The 17,842-nt window shown below is 36.4% G+C and overlaps 1 protein-coding gene across 1 annotated transcript in view; it reads right to left on the reverse strand.

Annotated features, from left to right (window-relative positions):
• The window catches only part of slc12a10.3 (solute carrier family 12 member 10, tandem duplicate 3), a 57,315-nt gene that overhangs the window by 17,498 nt on the left and 21,975 nt on the right, over positions 1 to 17,842 (reverse strand). The window contains exons 9-16 of the mRNA XM_057332652.1: positions 10,664 to 10,748; positions 10,415 to 10,572; positions 9,805 to 9,912; positions 9,596 to 9,719; positions 9,397 to 9,498; positions 8,834 to 8,989; positions 8,313 to 8,412; positions 7,310 to 7,421 (exon numbers count right to left, since the gene is read on the reverse strand). Of these exons, the coding sequence (XP_057188635.1) occupies positions 7,310 to 7,421; positions 8,313 to 8,412; positions 8,834 to 8,989; positions 9,397 to 9,498; positions 9,596 to 9,719; positions 9,805 to 9,912; positions 10,415 to 10,572; positions 10,664 to 10,748 (945 nt within the window). The remainder of the gene's footprint in view (positions 1 to 7,309; positions 7,422 to 8,312; positions 8,413 to 8,833; positions 8,990 to 9,396; positions 9,499 to 9,595; positions 9,720 to 9,804; positions 9,913 to 10,414; positions 10,573 to 10,663; positions 10,749 to 17,842) is intronic.

The following is a 17,842-nucleotide window of genomic DNA, read 5'->3' on the forward strand; positions in this document are numbered from 1 at the left end:
TCATTTTTACAGTTGTTTTACCTGTATTTTACATTTTGCACTGCATTAAATTGCATTTTAGCATTAATGGAAATGTCCATAAAATAAAGGAAAATGTACTGGTAATTTTCTGCAACTACTTTATCCTTTTTTTTACGGGATTTCTTTTTTACAGTGTAGCCAAAATCAAGAGAGCGATTTCTCTTCTGAGTTGTGCTTACGGATACAGAATATTTAATAAATGTTTGACTGACAACAAATCCAGCCTGAATACATTTCAGATGTAGTAGTTTATATCCACGGAGCTTCCCATAACGGTCTAGTTCATCAACGAAGAATAATGCCACTTCCAATGGGTCCGCTCAGCTACCACAGTGACGACCGGACCATATTCGTTGCCACGACGTACCAAATAACGTTTATGGGACGTGACGAGTACATCCCAACAACCAAACAGTTAAAATCGTTTTTATAATTGTATTTAAACACATCGTCCCTCGCATGGAGGATTAAATTAATTTGTGATTTAATCTATGCATTAAAGATTCAATTTTATGCATAATTTAAATAATTTTCTAGTTAAATATGTATTATACAAAATATGACGATTAATAAAACTTAACACAGCACTGTACATCAGCATCAGACACTTTATTCAGATAGGCTACTGAAGTAAATGACATAAATAACCAAAGACTTCAACTCAATGTAGAGGATTCAAAGCAGATATTTATTAACAAAGATTAATAAATATTATCTTTAAGCTTAATATTTCATTCTTGTTTTACCACAAGTTTAGCAGGATGTCCGTTTTTTAGATACAACTATCAAAAGCTTCTTCAGTCACACTCGCAAACATCAGGGTCCGTTCATTTAAACGTGCCAAATCGATCGAAAATGTGTTTACTCTCACATCTGTGAGGTATAAAGAAAAAAAGTTAAATAACCATTAATGTTTTAATGATGCCAGAGTGTGGCTCTTTGCAGAACAGAGAACACGCGTGCTGGACAAGAATTCGGTAAATTAATTCAGTTTTTTGACGAGATGGTTCATTAACTGAACTGGTGCTATTAACTGAGCTATTAAACTGGAGTTTAATAAGATAAAACAATTAAAACTGTTCCTATTTATTTAATGCGTGCGCTTGCAATTCCGTTTGAATTGTCTATTAATGAAACCAGTGAGAAAAATATGTTGTTTAAAATGATATACTATCTCGTTAAAACGGGAAAAATATGACGTTTACACAAGAAAATTATTTCGTTTAAACGACATATTATCTTGTTTTAATGACATAATTGAGTGGAAAAATACGTGGCAGCAATACGCCACCGTACGAATCCGCTAAACTCTCTATTCTAAATTTCCACATATCAGATCTGCTTCCATTTGTTTTTAAACTATATCATGTTTTCATTAATAGATCATTTAAAGCATGTTGTGCTTTATTATAAGGATGGCTGTTGCCGTACGTAATTAAACGTATTAATTTGTGATCAAATAAAAACTACTGAAACGAATGTGTTTTCCCCATGTTAAAAATGTGTGTTTGACACAGATTACCTGTTGCTGGGTCAAGGATCGAGACGTTTGGGAACCCCCTGCTAATAAGGACAAACATTCAAGTAAGTTATACAGGGGATAACCCTATCCTCATACAGTTAGGGTGATATTAAATGACTAGATTGCCTTCTCTATGCAACTTCGTCAACCTCGTTTCGTTTGGTCACACCACAAGGTGTCCCTGTGGCCTCAAAGCTTCAGCACCGCCGCTCTGAGATCGATTGCTAATGTCTGAGGTGAAACACGCCCCCACTCATTAGCATACAGACAAAGAAATACATAAATAAATAAATGTAGAAATAAATAAATGTAAAAATAAATAAATGTAGGAATAAATAAATGAAAAAAATAAGCCTGAAAAAATATATAATTACCCATAAATAAGGAAATAAAAGTATAAATACTCATTTATTTTTGCTTTTTTACATTTCTTCATGGATTTATTTTTGTATCTATTTATTTTTAATATTGTCACTTTTGGAATTCCATATGCACGTGCGTGTTCGATAGAGTAGCCTAGAAAGAGCAGAGGCTCCACGGGTCGTTTATAAGCACGTTCATAAGCACGTCGGTGCCCATCCTTAAATAACATGTTCATCACAATGACAATAAAAATACGACCAATCTAATCTTTAAGCCCTACTTTCCAAACTTTCTAAAATACTCACATGCAATGCTAACTCTGAAACATGGCATTAACTTACCTCTCTTTGTGATGCCTTTGCAGGTGTCTTACGAAATTGGATGTTGTCCCACATGTTTCGGGGAATTGTTTTGTTGCAAAAAGTTTCCTTTTAAGCGCACTGTCGATACATTTATTATGGTTTGTAAAACCAATCTGTATTATGCCGCTGCTCGCTGAAATCGTGCCTGATGAATGATTGATGCTGGTTCGCGCCGCGGACGAATCATTCATTCGAACCGCTATGGAAGTATTTCAATGCCATTAGTCTTTGAAGCAAAAAAGCATGTTGAATTACCACTAATCAAAAATAAATCTGTTGCATTACCAGTGCTTGCATTTTTAGAGTCTGCAATTCAATATGGTTGTATATTTAAGCTGTGAATATTTAAAATTGAAACATTTCACGCACAATTTCACCGTTAAAAAGTTCAATAATCAAAATTCGCCTTTTAAATTTCACTAAAAAATCAACTTGTTATAAAATACAACCTTCAATTTTCGACAGGCAATTTTCAGTCCATATTATTTCGGTTTAAAAATTCGCTTCCACAAATTCAGTGGTTCAAATTCGACTTGAAATTCAAAGTTTTAACATCCGGGAATCCCAGGAGAAGCAATAGAGCGCCGATGCATGATCTCTACCTGCTGCCTGACCGCTTCACCAGCAGGTGGTGCAAGTCGCTTCTGACGAAGACCAAAGCAGAAATGCAAATACTTTTTATATGTTTGCAGCACAGTCCATTCATCTGCTCGATTAAGTGAATTTATTTGATCTCATAGATCTCTTCTAATGCATCATCAACATCAGAAATTTTAGGTTTCTTGCTCTGGCTCGAAGGAATTATGTTATTTTTTATTTCAGCACATCGTGTTCACATAAATACTATGCATCATCAGCATTTACAGGACATGTATTGTGTTTGAAGCGGTCAAATAACTGAGATCTCAACTAGGGGCTTATTGACAAATGCTCTGATTTTAACGCGTACTCTCCCATGTGCTTCTGTTTATATGACGTAGCTGCAATCTCAATAAACATTCTTTTTATTTTCCTCGCATGATCTTGTTTTAATTTGAGACTCTCAGAACATGCTGGATGTTGTTGAATTGTGGAAACGTTCGTTTGTTAATACGAGACAGAAAAACTGATATTTTAGCCAAGCGAACTTCTTGAGCAGGCTAGATCAAATAGACCAGATAAAAATAGTCAGCACTTTCTTTAGAACCCGACTGGACCCGAAACGTCTTGTGCAGCCTGCAGCCAAGCAAGATACCTCACGGCGTTATGGATCTATACGCGCAAAGATAAAAACTTTTGTTGCATGCTGTGTGCGTTTCCCAATAATGTGACACACACGAACATGCGAGTATGACTACACGCTAATTGCTTGAGTTGCTGTCTGTTCATTAAATGCTAAATTGTCAATCACTCACGGTATATTAACCTAATTATGTCTTGTAAAGTTTGGCGTAACAAATATTTGTTGTTTACCTAACCATAAAATGTAATTAATTTGTGTCTTTCGGGGGCGATTGGTAAAAGCACATTCATTATAAATTACCAGAGACCCCATGCCATATCGGACACGACCTGTTCCCAAGGCATATTTTGTCAACGTTTTAGGCCCGAAGCCGCTGGGACACACGAGGATCTCTCTAACATACACCTCAACGCAAGTCAGTTTGCATGGCTGAGCATTGAAAAATATATTTAATTACTGTTCAGAAAACAATATGAGTGCTCCATGGCAATATACACAACTATCTGTAGATGTTGCTGTTTGGGGCATTGTATTTCGTATACTTTTATATTAGCCTTTCTTTTTAATTAGCTTACCCAATACTAATATAACATATCAAAACGAAATTACGATTTGGTATAATAATTTTTAATCTATATGCTCACATAATAAGTCAACATATTGTTAAATTTATGCATTTTAAATGACAGAAATACACTGAAACCACGTTGGAGAAACACGTAATGTACGTGTCTAAAATGTATGTGTACAGTTCAGTTAAATTATCAAATTTACCCTCTTTAAACTTACGCTAAACATTTAGCTGAATATCCACAACATGTATGGTGGCATGGTGGAACAAAAACGTTATAAGCTTGCAAGATTTGCTAAGTGCCTTTAGCCTACTCTGTCCCTTTAGCGTCCACGGACCACGCCATCACAGCGATGTACCGTGCTAAAACGCTTAATGTTGCTTAATCTTCAGACCAGATGATTAGTATAGCCTACACCTTTTTAATAACCGTAGGCTATAGAAATGCGGAAGAGCCCTAAGTATGAATGCAAAAAGCACAAAATGACACAATAAGAATTTTAGCATGTGCCGCCGTATTTCTCACATAATACCAGAACTAATAGGTATAGGTGTCTTTATTGTTGCGGTATTTCAGTTTGTTTTTTTATTCATTCGTTCATACAATAGGTTATAATTGGCTTTATTTTGTTTGCGTTCTGAGATTTCAGATGAAAAGTATAGGCATAATTATTTCCATTGATATTTCTCTTTTAAGTGGTGTAGTTATTCGTTTGTTTAAGTTACATTTATATCCTACATTTACTAAATATTTTACAATTACATTTTTAAGAAAAGACTGTTATTTATATTGTAGATTATTTTACGTTCTGATGAAAAATTGTTCATGGCTTGTTCTTACATCTGTTTTCATTACTATTTCAGTTAGCCTACTACTATTTTGTCTGTTTAAAATGTATAATTATTGCTATTTTTCCTATTTAGTTTTAAACCGAAATAAAATGTTTTATTTGAATTTAAATGTTAAGTTTATTGTGATGGTGTTATGTAACTAATGTAATGATTTAAAAACTTGTTGTCTTGTTTTCTGGCACATTTAATCAGATACCATTGCATGTGTCATTCAAATAGCTTCATGCAAGTAAGCTTATTTTATTCAAACACAGTATGATTCAGTAATTCACTGTAACATACAATTTTCTCATCCTCGAAACTCAAACCATTATTTGATGATGTAAGATCGTGCTTATCAAAAGCACGATTTTATGTTTGCATTTGGCGAGCTACAGAAATTATATTTTGCGTGCATATGATACGCATGTGTTTTGCGTGCACTTTTTATGTACATACCGACTTAACCCACACCATCTTAAAGAAGGGGGTAATCATGCACATAAAAAGTAATGAATGCGTATAAATAGCAAGCCAAATACAAACATAAACTCTTACTATAGATAGGCAGTACTAGTAGATCGGGTAGGATATTTAAATAATTAAATTAATATTATAAATGTATGAATAGTCCACTGATTCCAGGCCACCTGGAATTGTCGCCGTGCTCCATGTCCGTTCCAGCGCTGATAGTGGTGAGCTAAGCTGCCAGTACAAGAAACAATTATTTTTTTCTTGATGATGCATAAGAGATCTATGAGATCAAATAAATTCACTTAATCGAGCAGATGAGTGGACTGTGCTGCAAACATATAAAAAGTATCTGCATTTCTTGCTTTGGTCTTCGTCAGAAGCGACTTGCACCACCTGCTGGTGAAGCGGTGAGGCAGCAGGTAGAGATCATGCATTGGCATCGGTGCTCTATTGCTTCTCCTGGGATTCCCGGATGTGAAACTTTGAATTTCAAGTCGAATTTGTGGATTCAAATTTTTAAACCGAAATTATATGGACTGAAAATTGTCTGTCGAATATTAAAGCTTTATTTTATAACAAGTTTAATTTTTTAAATAAAATTTAAAAGGTGAATTTTTATTATTGAATTTTTAAACGGTGAAACTGTGTGAAATTTTTACATTTGAAAAAATCACAGCTTAAATATGCAACCATGTTGAATTGCAGAACCTTAAAATGCGAGCACTGTTAATACAATGCATTTTTTTCAGTTAGTGCTATTCAGCACATTTTTTTGCTTCAAACTCATTTGTCTCTATTTTACTTCCATAAACCGGTTCTTACTTTTTAGTGAACCGGTCGAACCAGTTCAGCTGAATCGTTCCCGTTTAGCGTCTCCCGTAAACACTTAATATTATCCATAAATTAATTCAGTTATTCACTTTCTGGCGTGCATGACAGTCCCGCGGACTTGAACCAATATACCGGAGTTATTTAATTACAACAACAGCACACACTGAACTGAACTGCTGTGTGAAAAGAGAACTTATGAGCACGCGCAGCTCTCGTTCTAGAGTCGAGAGTCGGCAACAGTTTTCGGATCATTCGTTTTCGGATCACAAGAATATGGCTCTATCAATGTTTTGTTTTGAAGGAGAAAATAAAACATATATCGCTGGACTCGGACGAGACCGACTAGAACATTTGCGAGACCAATGACCAAGTCCGAGACAAGTCCGAGTTCAAATACCAACGAGTCCAAGACAAGTCCGAGACCATAAAAAAACGTCTCGAGTCCGGACTCGAGTCCGGTCAGCACTACATTTAGATACGAATTTTACTCTACAAAGCATGTGAGACAATATAAACATGCTATGATCTCTACATTATTATCTGCAGTCTGCATTTACTCAACCTCTGCACATGCTCCATTAAGAAACTTGAGATATAATGATTGTTGTAGGTACAGCACGTGCATAATACAGTTCTCAGTTTAGGCGCTACATGTGGTCAGTTAGAATGAGTAAAATGCGGATACGCATTTGTTAAAGGATGAAGGGAGTGGGCTCCCGTCCAAAGCCCCGCTCCAGTCCAAAATACACCAGAGTAACCGACCGCTACTGTCTTTTATACAAATATTTAATCGTGCGGAACAAAAATTCTTTCTGGGTCCCGCTGTTCCCAGTTGCGGGAATGCAGACTCTTTCTGAAAGACTTCAAAAACCGCAACACGGCTATTTGATTTGAACTCATTTCATTCATAAAGTTTACATTAATTCACTTCACACATGTATCATTATGTAGTGATTTTAGAGGTGTATAATGTATGCAGTTTTAAAACTACATGTGATTATGTGTGCTGAATATTTTTTTCTGTTATTCTGATTAATTCTTTATTCGTTTTAAAGCCATCATCCATGCCTTTCCGAATAAGGTTTTCAGCTTTTTGAATAAGGTTTTCTTACCATGATAATGTTTCCACAGATCATCAGGCTGACTCTATTAGTAAAAGTGCCCACAAAGTCCACCAGAGCGGGACGAGCGTTTGGTGGACCAGTCAAAACAAGACACTGTGGCCTAGAAGAGAATTTGTGTGAGTATTACACAAATATTAGCAAGCAGTTCAGACATGTTATTTGGCTACACTGTAAAAAAGGATTCTGTGTCATAGTAGATTTCATGAAATTAATTGAGTAAACTTGACTTAATACAATTGTGTCCTTGTTTTTTAACCAAAATTTAAGTTAAAATGATAGAAATATCTTGGAATTCTAAATGCACAAATAATTGAGTGAATTCAACTTAATTTTATCATGTTCAACCCACTTAAAATTGGATAAAGGATCTTTATTTAATTATTTTGTGGTGGAACTACATGAATTATTTAAGTTAATTTCCCTAACTGAGCAGTGCATTTAGAGTTCCCAGCATGCTCTGCATGCGACAGCATTAGGAGAGTCATTTTTGTGAAAAAGTGTTATTTTATGTGCTATAGAATAAAATGAAAGACTTGATAGTGTTTATTGTTCAGTTGTCTTTAAGATTTAGAAGATATTCTGTTTGTATTTCTGAGTTTCGTGGTTACCATCTTTCAGAAGAGTGGTGCTTGTGCTTAGGTTGTGGGAGAGCTCAAGCTGTTTGTTTTTTCACTCAGTGAACAGTAATGCTACTAATGTCAGTACTGAGTCAACTCTCAGCTTACTTGTACATCATATATGTTATAAACAATAATAAATGTTAAACTGAAGTTAAAAAAATCAAGAAGTTATCTCCAATGCTCAAATTAGTATTTCTTCTTGATTTTTTAAAGTTTATCATGTAATTTTATTTGATTTATTCGTGGACTATTGCGTTAAAAATATGCTTTAAAGTACTTAAAAATATTTTGTGTAATACTGTTACCTTAATTTTTTTAAGTAAATAGCTGTGTCATTTTTTACAGTGTAGCTTTAAACCTTCAGATCTCACCTGTAATTTTTAATATGATCATCCAAATTTGCCAAAGACGCAGAGAAAGACAAAGCCATGTTGTAGATACCGGCTTGGTAAGATGAACCCCAGTTCACATCTAGAGACATAATTACACAGGAAAACAAGGAGTATTTTCAAACAATATGGTTATGTGAAATTATTTTGATTATTATACAGAATATACTTTTTTAATTTGAATTTGAATAAATATGAATTTATTTTGCAATCTTACAAACTCATCAGATGAAGCAGACTACAAGATTTTAAGGATACAACAGCATTGTCTATTTTGCATCTATTTTCACGGTTTTTCATTAACTATATTATTTTACATAAGCCAGTTAACATAAGTCTTGGGATCATCTTTGGTGCGAAAATAAATAAATGAAAACACTGATATATATGATATGACCTAATTTGTTGTATCTACTGATGTTTATAAAAAATATAGTGTTAACAATTATGAGAATTTCATTTAAGACTACAGATTATCATCGAGAGAGAATGAGACCACTTACGAGGTTTATTATATGTAACATAGCCTAAGAGGCAGAATACTATAGAAAAAGTCACGAGAGCGGCCCACCACGTGAACAGAAACATGAGGAGAAAAGACAAAAAAGAACCAAACAGAGAAATCCAAGCATTGTAGTAACGGTATGCTGGTCTCCAGCCTGTAAGAAATCGGAGAATAAACATGTCATTCTGCTTAATCATGCCAGAGATACAATGTGAAACAAATTGAACAGAAAGCTCCAGATGTACAGTAAATTTCATATAATATAAAGTGTGTGTAAAAGCCTCAATGTTTTGTTCCCCCAATTTATCTAATTAAAACATTTCCAAGAAAACCAAGTTTTCTGTCTGTTGGTCCAGTTCAAGGGGCATGAAGAGATTGGCAGGGGAGCGCAAATCAGAGGCATCACTAGGCCCTTTAGGAGGGCTTTAGTCATGACTTTTTAGAAAGGCATAAAATTCCAGGCTTAAAAATGAACTACAAATATGTTTTTAACTACTTAAAGAGGCACCAGGCATAACATAAAGGGTTAATCTGTCATTATTGTGATACTGCAGTTCTCACCAGGAGACTTTACAACAGTTGCATGGAAGCAGCTGAAGTTAATAAGACCATAGGAGCAGAGGAAGAAATTGGAGATCAGAGGAGCAATGGTGTTCAGCTCACCTAAAAAGCCCAATATATGTAACATTAATAAGGCACAAAGACAAAAAGGAGTAGATGACCTTGGCAAATGATCTGCTATAAATTATCTGAAACTCACCAATAAGGATGAAAGCCAATGCAATAAAAAACATCAGCACGTACCCACGTAGGGGCTCATTGTTTTTCCCATAACCTTTCGCAAAGAATCCAATGTAGGGGTAGACGTTGTCTTTACACAAACACTGTGACATTAGAGTCAGAAAACAACAGTTACAACAGTTGTTGAATGAACTCATTTAACCATTGTTATACAGCTACACTGTTTACCTGAAAGATTTTGGGGGCAGAAACCAAAAAACCCAGTGCTGATGACAAAGTGGCTGCAAAGATTCCAATCGTGATCAAATGCCCAGATCCTGAAATCAAGCTAAGTATCTAGAGACGCAAGAGAATTTTAGTGTCTGACGTTAATAATGCAAAATAAAACAAGACATCTTATATAGGTAAGACTTCACACTAAGGTTCTATTTGCATCTGTTCAAGTACAATAAGCATGTGTTTCATCTGTGCTCTAAACGTGCCGGTTGCGCGTCGATGAAATCACAATGAACATGTATTAAACAAGCTGGTCTTGCATCTGTTAAAGCACCAGGGCTGATTTTCGATGTATAATAAATGACAAATAATTCATCCAAATGTAAACATCTTCGCAACAGTAAAATCCATACAGCTTTTAAAATTGTTGGGAGATTTTGCCTTTTAGATCCACTAATGGCAAAATGTGGTTTAAAAAAAACATAGTTAAACATTCATCAACATTGGTATTGATATATGATACAAGATTAATCTTATTCACATGTAATATCTTCAAAATTAAATACAACTAAAAGTCTAGTGTGACCAACCCTAGCCAATTATATGTTTTAGCAGCAATCACCTGAAAGTTGTTTGCAAATCCAAAGCGACAGGTGCGGTTCTGTTCACACCTGTCAAAATCCCAGCCAAGTTTACAGCCGAAACCGCTGCACTGGATTGAAGAATTGATTGCTAAACTATCGTTTAGAATGCCAGAAGCATCCCTCACAACAGTTGAAGCTGAAGAAGATAGCAAGACACGAGATGATCCACATTTTTTAAAATAAAAAAGGCAGTTTATGAATTGTAACAAACAATAATCTGGTCTCACCGACTGTGATGGAAATTAACAAATAGCTCACGGTTGTCCAGAATATGGCCAGCAGTGTGCCTTTAGGAATGCCACCTGTTGGGTCCTGAAATAACATGTAAGATTGAGATACAAAGTGTTTCCCTGATAACAAACAACCATTGAATTAAAAAAAATGTTGATTTGCCAATGTTAACCCAGACAGCACACGTACGTCTGGCCAGTCTAAAAGCGGAACTTCGGCCCCCATACCTATAGCATCTAATAAGTATCGGCCAGGCATAGGTGGATAATTCACTCAGTCAGTGCTTTTAAACTTCTTCAGAGACTAAACTTCTACGGAAGATTTCGTGATATATGTATATATATGAAAACATATGCGAATATAACTAGCTAGAATACAGTAGATCATACCATTACACTGTCTATCTTAAACAACCACGTGCATTGTTTATTTTCAATTCACAAAAAGTTTCGTGTATTAAGACCCACAGTGAATATCTACATATATTTTATTGCAAAGTGCAGATCACTGTCTATCTTATATCTTAGAGTAGTGTTAATATTTAAATTCACAAAATCACTTAATAAGTCAGCAACAACAGGGGCGTAGAACTGCTTGGGGCGGAGATCTGCTTGCTCCAGGTCTGCAGCCTCCCCATATAGGATGCGTGAGACTTCCCAGCCAGCAAAGACACATGGGGCCCAGATGGGTTTGATGTGGGCTGTCTTCTGGGCCTCAACTGGTTTTTGTCAGCGGGTTCCATGTAGGCCCCACATGAGTTAGCCCAGATGAAATCAACACTGCTTAGTGTGCATACTACAGGCTGCTAAATATTACACTGAATGTTGTAGTTAATGAGATAATGAAGTGATAAGCAGAATCACTGATGGACACAGAAACAACAAGAATAGAAAGAAATAAAACACAACAACTACAACTGACTTCAGCCACAACTCCACAAACATCATTAACATATTTACTTATTTATATTATTGAGAATAAACAGTTTTTTTCCGTTCATGTTTTACTGAAAATAACTGGTTTGATGTCACCATTATGGTGATCAGTGTTTGTTTTAGTGGGCAGTTTGACTCTTGAGTTTTTAAGGTTATAGTTTCTCTCTGACTGCTGTAGCTCATTTTATTATGGGGAGTTATGGTTATCAGGAAAGACCATGAATGATGATTTTGGCTGTCTTTGTGCCAGGTTCATAATCATTATGTTGTGATGAATTTACAAAATGTGTTGAAGAAATTTATGTGAGAGTGAATGTATAATAATTTCTATTATCTTATATGAGAAAATTTGAGGTTAAAAAACTTTGAACACTTTCAACTCCTGCAAAATTTATTCACACTCAAATATCAAGATTCATGAAATTAATCTCAACAATGGTAACATGTTTCATGCTGTAATGCATCATACAAAACGCATTTGTGACTCCCAGAATGCATTGCAGCATGAAGTATTTCACCGTTGTTGAGGTTCATATGTGGATTCTTGATGTCTGTGTGAGTGCCAGTAAAAAATGTTTTTAATGTGCTTGGTCTACTTTAACCTGTTCAATTGTCTCAAATGAAGCTGCACTGCTTATTCTAAATGACTTGCATTATATATCATGCAAAAGATCAATAATCAACCAACTAAATGTTGATTGTGTACTTATTAAGCAATGAACATCGTAAAATAAAAATTTCTCCTGACTTTCATGCCATAACAAACTCAATTACAGCAGTCAGAAAAAAATAATTTTAATAAATTTCAAGAGTCAAACTGCCCAACTAAAACAAACACTGATCACCATAATGGTGACATCAAACCAGTTATTTTCATTTCATTTTCATCATATCATTTTTATATTTCTAACCCATGTGGGGCCTACATGGAACCCGTGGACAAAACCAGTTGAGGCCCAGAAAACAGCCCACATCAAACCCATCTGGGCCCCATGTGTCTTTGCTGGCTGGGTTGAGAGGCCTGTTAATGAGCTTAACCCTCTGGGTCATCCTTGGCTCCTTCGCGGTCAAAAGTAACCAAAGCCTTAAAAATGTAACTTTTTTATCAGGAAAATTAATATAATACAACTTTGTTCAATAATGTTTTTTCTTTTTTATTTCACATTTTTAGATAATTTGATGGTACTAGTTAATATTTATGCAATAATTATTAACAATTTTTACCCTCTGAAAACAATAAACAATTTTTTAAATATATATATTTTTAAATATTTTTTCAATAAATGCATTATTTTAGGTTAAAACTGAGACCAGGCTCTTAGAATTCTTTTTTATTAGAACCTTCTGGTTGTAAAAAAAGAAAAAAACATGTGTAGTGGCATGGGTAATGTCATGATTCTGTCCTTCTTGTCATGAGTTTTCTAGTTCTGTGGACAGAGTCGTCATGTCTTTTGTGCTTGTTTTGTTATGTGTGGAAAACACGTGGCCATTGTGGTTACTTTGCGCCACGTGTTTCTGCTGTTGTGTGCCTTGGCCCCGCCATCTCGTTTCTCGATAATCTCCCCATCAGTGTTTGATTCCCGTCACCTTCAATTTGTCATTATTCCTTGTTAGTGTTCCCTTCATAAGCCCCTTGTAGTCATTGTCCTATGTCGGTTCGTTTTCCTTATGACTACTCATATGAGAACCCTCCTTCGTGTCTTCGTGTGTGGATTACCTTGTTCTTGTTTTGCTGTACCCAGTCGTGTTGGGGAATTATTATTTATATTTCTTGGACGTTGTTTATTTTGCCCCCCTCGTGGGAAGTTTTTTGAATTCTTGTTTCGTTTATCGTGTTTCCCCATCGTGAGTTTTTGTTTTATTAATAAAAGTTTTGTGTTAACCCTTTCACTGCCTGCCCCTGGGTTCTGACTACATTCCCTGACAGAGTAATGGATAGGGGTGTAACAATATATCGATATGGCGATATATCGTCGTCCTTCTCCGTGCGATTCAAGAATCGATACGCTGCGCCAAATATCGATATTTTAATTAATTAATAAAACAAGACGCTCTAAATATATTTCCAAGCGTTATTACATCCTGAGTGGCACTTAACACACAAATGAGAGAAATGTGAACAAAATTAGTCTGAGAAAGTTTACACTCACCTAAAGGATTATTAGGAACACCTGTTCAATTTCTCATTAATGCAATTATCTAATCAACCAATCACATGGCAGTTGCTTCAATGCATTTAGGGGTGTGGTCCTGGTCAAGACAATCTCCTGAACTCCAAACTGAATGTCAGAATGGGAAAGAAAGGTGATTTAAGCAATTTTGAGCGTGGCATGGTTGTTGGTGCCAGACGGGCCGGTCTGAGTATTTCACAATCTGCTCAGTTACTGGGATTTTCACGCACAACCATTTCTAGGGTTTACAAAGAATGGTGTGAAAAGGGAAAAACATCCAGTATGCGGCAGTCCTGTGGGCGAAAATGCCTTGTTGATGCTAGAGGTCAGAGGAGAATGGGCCGACTGATTCAAGCTGATAGAAGAGCAACTTTGACTGAAATAACCACTCGTTACAACCGAGGTATGCAGCAAAGCATTTGTGAAGCCACAACACGCACAACCTTGAGGCAGATGGGCTACAACAGCAGAAGACCCCACCGGGTACCACTCATCTCCACTACAAATAGGAAAAAGAGGCTACAATTTGCACGAGCTCACCAAAATTGGACAGTTGAAGACTGGAAAAATGTTGCCTGGTCTGATGAGTCTCGATTTCTGTTGAGACATTCAAATGGTAGAGTCAGAATTTGGCGTAAACAGAATGAGAACATGGATCCATCATGCCTTGTTACCACTGTGCAGGCTGGTGGTGGTGGTGTAATGGTGTGGGGGATGTTTTCTTGGCACACTTTAGGCCCCTTAGTGCCAATTGGGCATCGTTTAAATGCCACGGCCTACCTGAGCATTGTTTCTGACCATGTCCATCCCTTTATGACCACCATGTACCCATCCTCTAATGGCTACTTCCAGCAGGATAATGCACCATGTCACAAAGCTCGAATCATTTCAAATTGGTTTCTTGAACATGACAATGAGTTCACTGTACTAGAATGGCCCCCACAGTCACCAGATCTCAACCCGATAGAACATCTTTGGGATGTGGTGGAACGGGAGCTTCGTGCCCTGGATGTGCATCCCACAAATCTCCATCAACTGCAAGATGCTATCCTATCAATATGGGCCAACATTTCTAAAGAATGCTTTCAGCACCTTGTTGAATCAATGCCACGTAGAATTAAGGCAGTTCTGAAGGCGAAAGGGGGTCAAACACCGTATTAGTATGGTGTTCCTAATAATCCATTAGGTGAGTGTAGGATTGCGTGTAAAATAAAATATGCTCCATGCATATTTGTGAATGAACGTTAATGTGCTTAGATTTAATGCAAGTTGCTGCACTGAAATGTTTTTTAGGTTTATTTTATGTAAGCTGGTTAATACTAAGATGTTCCCAGGTTTAAATGAGTGGCTGTAAAATTTAGAAATGTGCCAGTATAAACATTTTTAAATGTGTTAAATGTGCCAGTTTACAAAGATAAGCTTTTAATTTAAGCATAAAATGTTCAATTTAATTGAAATGTTACTCATGTTGGTAATATGTTATTAATTTACCTATACTGAAAAAAAGTTTTGTGGACTTGAATAAAGAGACAAATGTTGCACTTAACCTTTTCATGGGCATTTTGATTTCATAGTTAGGCAGATATCGTGATGTATCGTTACAGAATTGCCAAACGATATATCGATTACCGTAGTACTGCCACATCATAACATTATCAGTACCGTGAGCCATGTATCGTGGTCCGTATAGTATCGTGAGGTACCCTGTGATTTCCACCCCAAAAAATGGAGTAACCGCTAGGTATATAGAGTAGTTTGTGAATTCCCTAGCTGTTCAGATATGACTTAAGATTTTAATGTATACATTTAGACCAGTGTTTCTCAAACTTTTTCTGCGATTCCCCACATTGGAGGTAGGGAAGGGTTCCAAGCCCCACTTGTCCCCAATCGCCCCAACAAAATGGTAATAAACTTTGTCCACTGTCTATCTTGGTTTTGTCTGCTGGTGCAGAATTTCTGGTTTTCTTTTCATTCCATGTCAAACATATCCATTGTAGGGTTGGGCCGATAGACGATGCCATCGTCCATCGCCGATGGCTGATAGACATGATGATGTTGAGCTGGCATCGTGATTCCAACAAATGTTTCACTTTCGTCACGTGACTCTTGCTGCTCTGTGCTGCGGGCTACGCGTTGTAAACAAATATGAACAAGGCTGAGAGGCATAAAACTGTACAGATCAGACTAGCCTGACTTTATAACTGTGTAGCTCACGCTGTATAAAGAAGACGCGCCTCACTTTATAACTGTGTAGCTCACGCTGTATAAAGAAGACGCGCCTCACTTTATAACTGTGTAGCTCACGCTGTATAAAGAAGACGCGCCTCACTTTATAACTGTGTAGCTCACGCTGTATAAAGAAGACGCGCCTCACTTTATAACTGTGTAGCTCACGCTGTATAAAGAAGACGCGCCTCACTTTATAACTGTGTAGCTCACGCTGTATAAAGAAGACGCGCCTCACTTTATAACTGTGTAGCTCACGCTGTATAAAGAAGACGCGCCTCACTTTATAACTGTGTAGCTCACGCTGTATAAAGAAGACGCGCCTCACTTTATAACTGTGTAGCTCACGCTGTATAAAGAAGACGCGCCTCACTTTATAACTGTGTAGCTCACGCTGTATAAAGAAGACGCGCCTCACTTTATAACTGTGTAGCTCACGCTGTATAAAGAAGACGCGCCTCACTTTATAACTGTGTAGCTCACGCTGTATAAAGAAGACGCGCCTCACTTTATAACTGTGTAGCTCACGCTGTATAAAGAAGACGCGCCTCACTTTATAACTGTGTAGCTCACGCTGTATAAAGAAGACGCGCCTATGGCAAGCGCTTATGGAAAGCGCTTTTGTCATATAAAACTGTGGTTTGACTATCCATTAAATATGTTTTAGATCGCTATAATTGTTTTTCGACTAGTCATAATTTGACTAGGCAAATTGATAATTAGAGATATCTGCAATTGCGCTAGTACGAAATCTGATTCAAGATATCAGTTTTGACTAGTCAAAACTCTATTTAAGATATCTGCAACTAATTAGAGATATCTAAAATTAACGCGTCTCACATATACGCAAAAGTATTTACAGATATCTCTAATTCAGTTTCGACTAGTCACAATTATATTTTAAGATATCTGAATTGTGCCTACTCCTAGTCGAATCTGCTGTTGTGTGACGTGAGACCTAATTTACTCAGCTCCTCTCCCACACCAGATCCAAAGCCACTAAGGGAAGCCGGTGCAAGCTTTAGCCAAAAAAGCGCAACGGCTAATGCTATCACATTGGCTTCATCGGAACACAGCAAAGGAGACAACAGGCTAGTTTGTTAAATGGATGTCAATGGGTACTTTAAAGTACTTTAAAAACACACCGATTTTAAATTATATTTGTTGTGGCAATGCAAATGAGGATTTTATTGACTAATGTTGGTTGTTAAAATGTATATCATTCAGTAGTTTGATTCACTGATCTCATCCAGATCGCATGCTGTGCTGCTGAAAGAACATTATAGTGGAAGGGAATTTGCTTGCATTTTAACATCTAAATTGATTCGTGTAAACTGGATGCAAATAAAATCTTAAACTCCAGAAGAGTTTAGATTCACACAGACATCAAGAATCAGTGTATGAATCTCAACAATGGTGACAATCAACAAACGAAAGCTTCATGCTGCAATGCATGCTGGGTAACATCATAGTACAAAACTTATTGATGATTCCCAGCATGAATTTCAGTTGATCTATTATCTGAATTAGTCTGTTGATTGTCACCATTGTTAAGATTTATACACCGATTCCTGATGTCTGTATGCATCTTAACTCCCTAAAATTTTATTTTTGATTAAATTTGCATCCAGTTTTCGCGAATCATTTTAAACATCAAAATGCATAATTACTTCCACTATAATGTTCTTTTAGCAACACAGAATGCAATCTAGATGAGATCAGTGAATCAAACTACAGGATGATGGCTATTTTAACTACCAAAACCAGTCAACACGAAAGTCAGGGGTCAAGAGCTCAACTTAAGGAAACACTGATCACCATGATGGTGAGTTTTGTTAGCTAG

The sequence above is a fragment of the Triplophysa rosa genome, linkage group LG1, assembly GCF_024868665.1.
Source record: "Triplophysa rosa linkage group LG1, Trosa_1v2, whole genome shotgun sequence".
In the NCBI taxonomy this organism is placed as follows: domain Eukaryota; kingdom Metazoa; phylum Chordata; class Actinopteri; order Cypriniformes; family Nemacheilidae; genus Triplophysa; species Triplophysa rosa.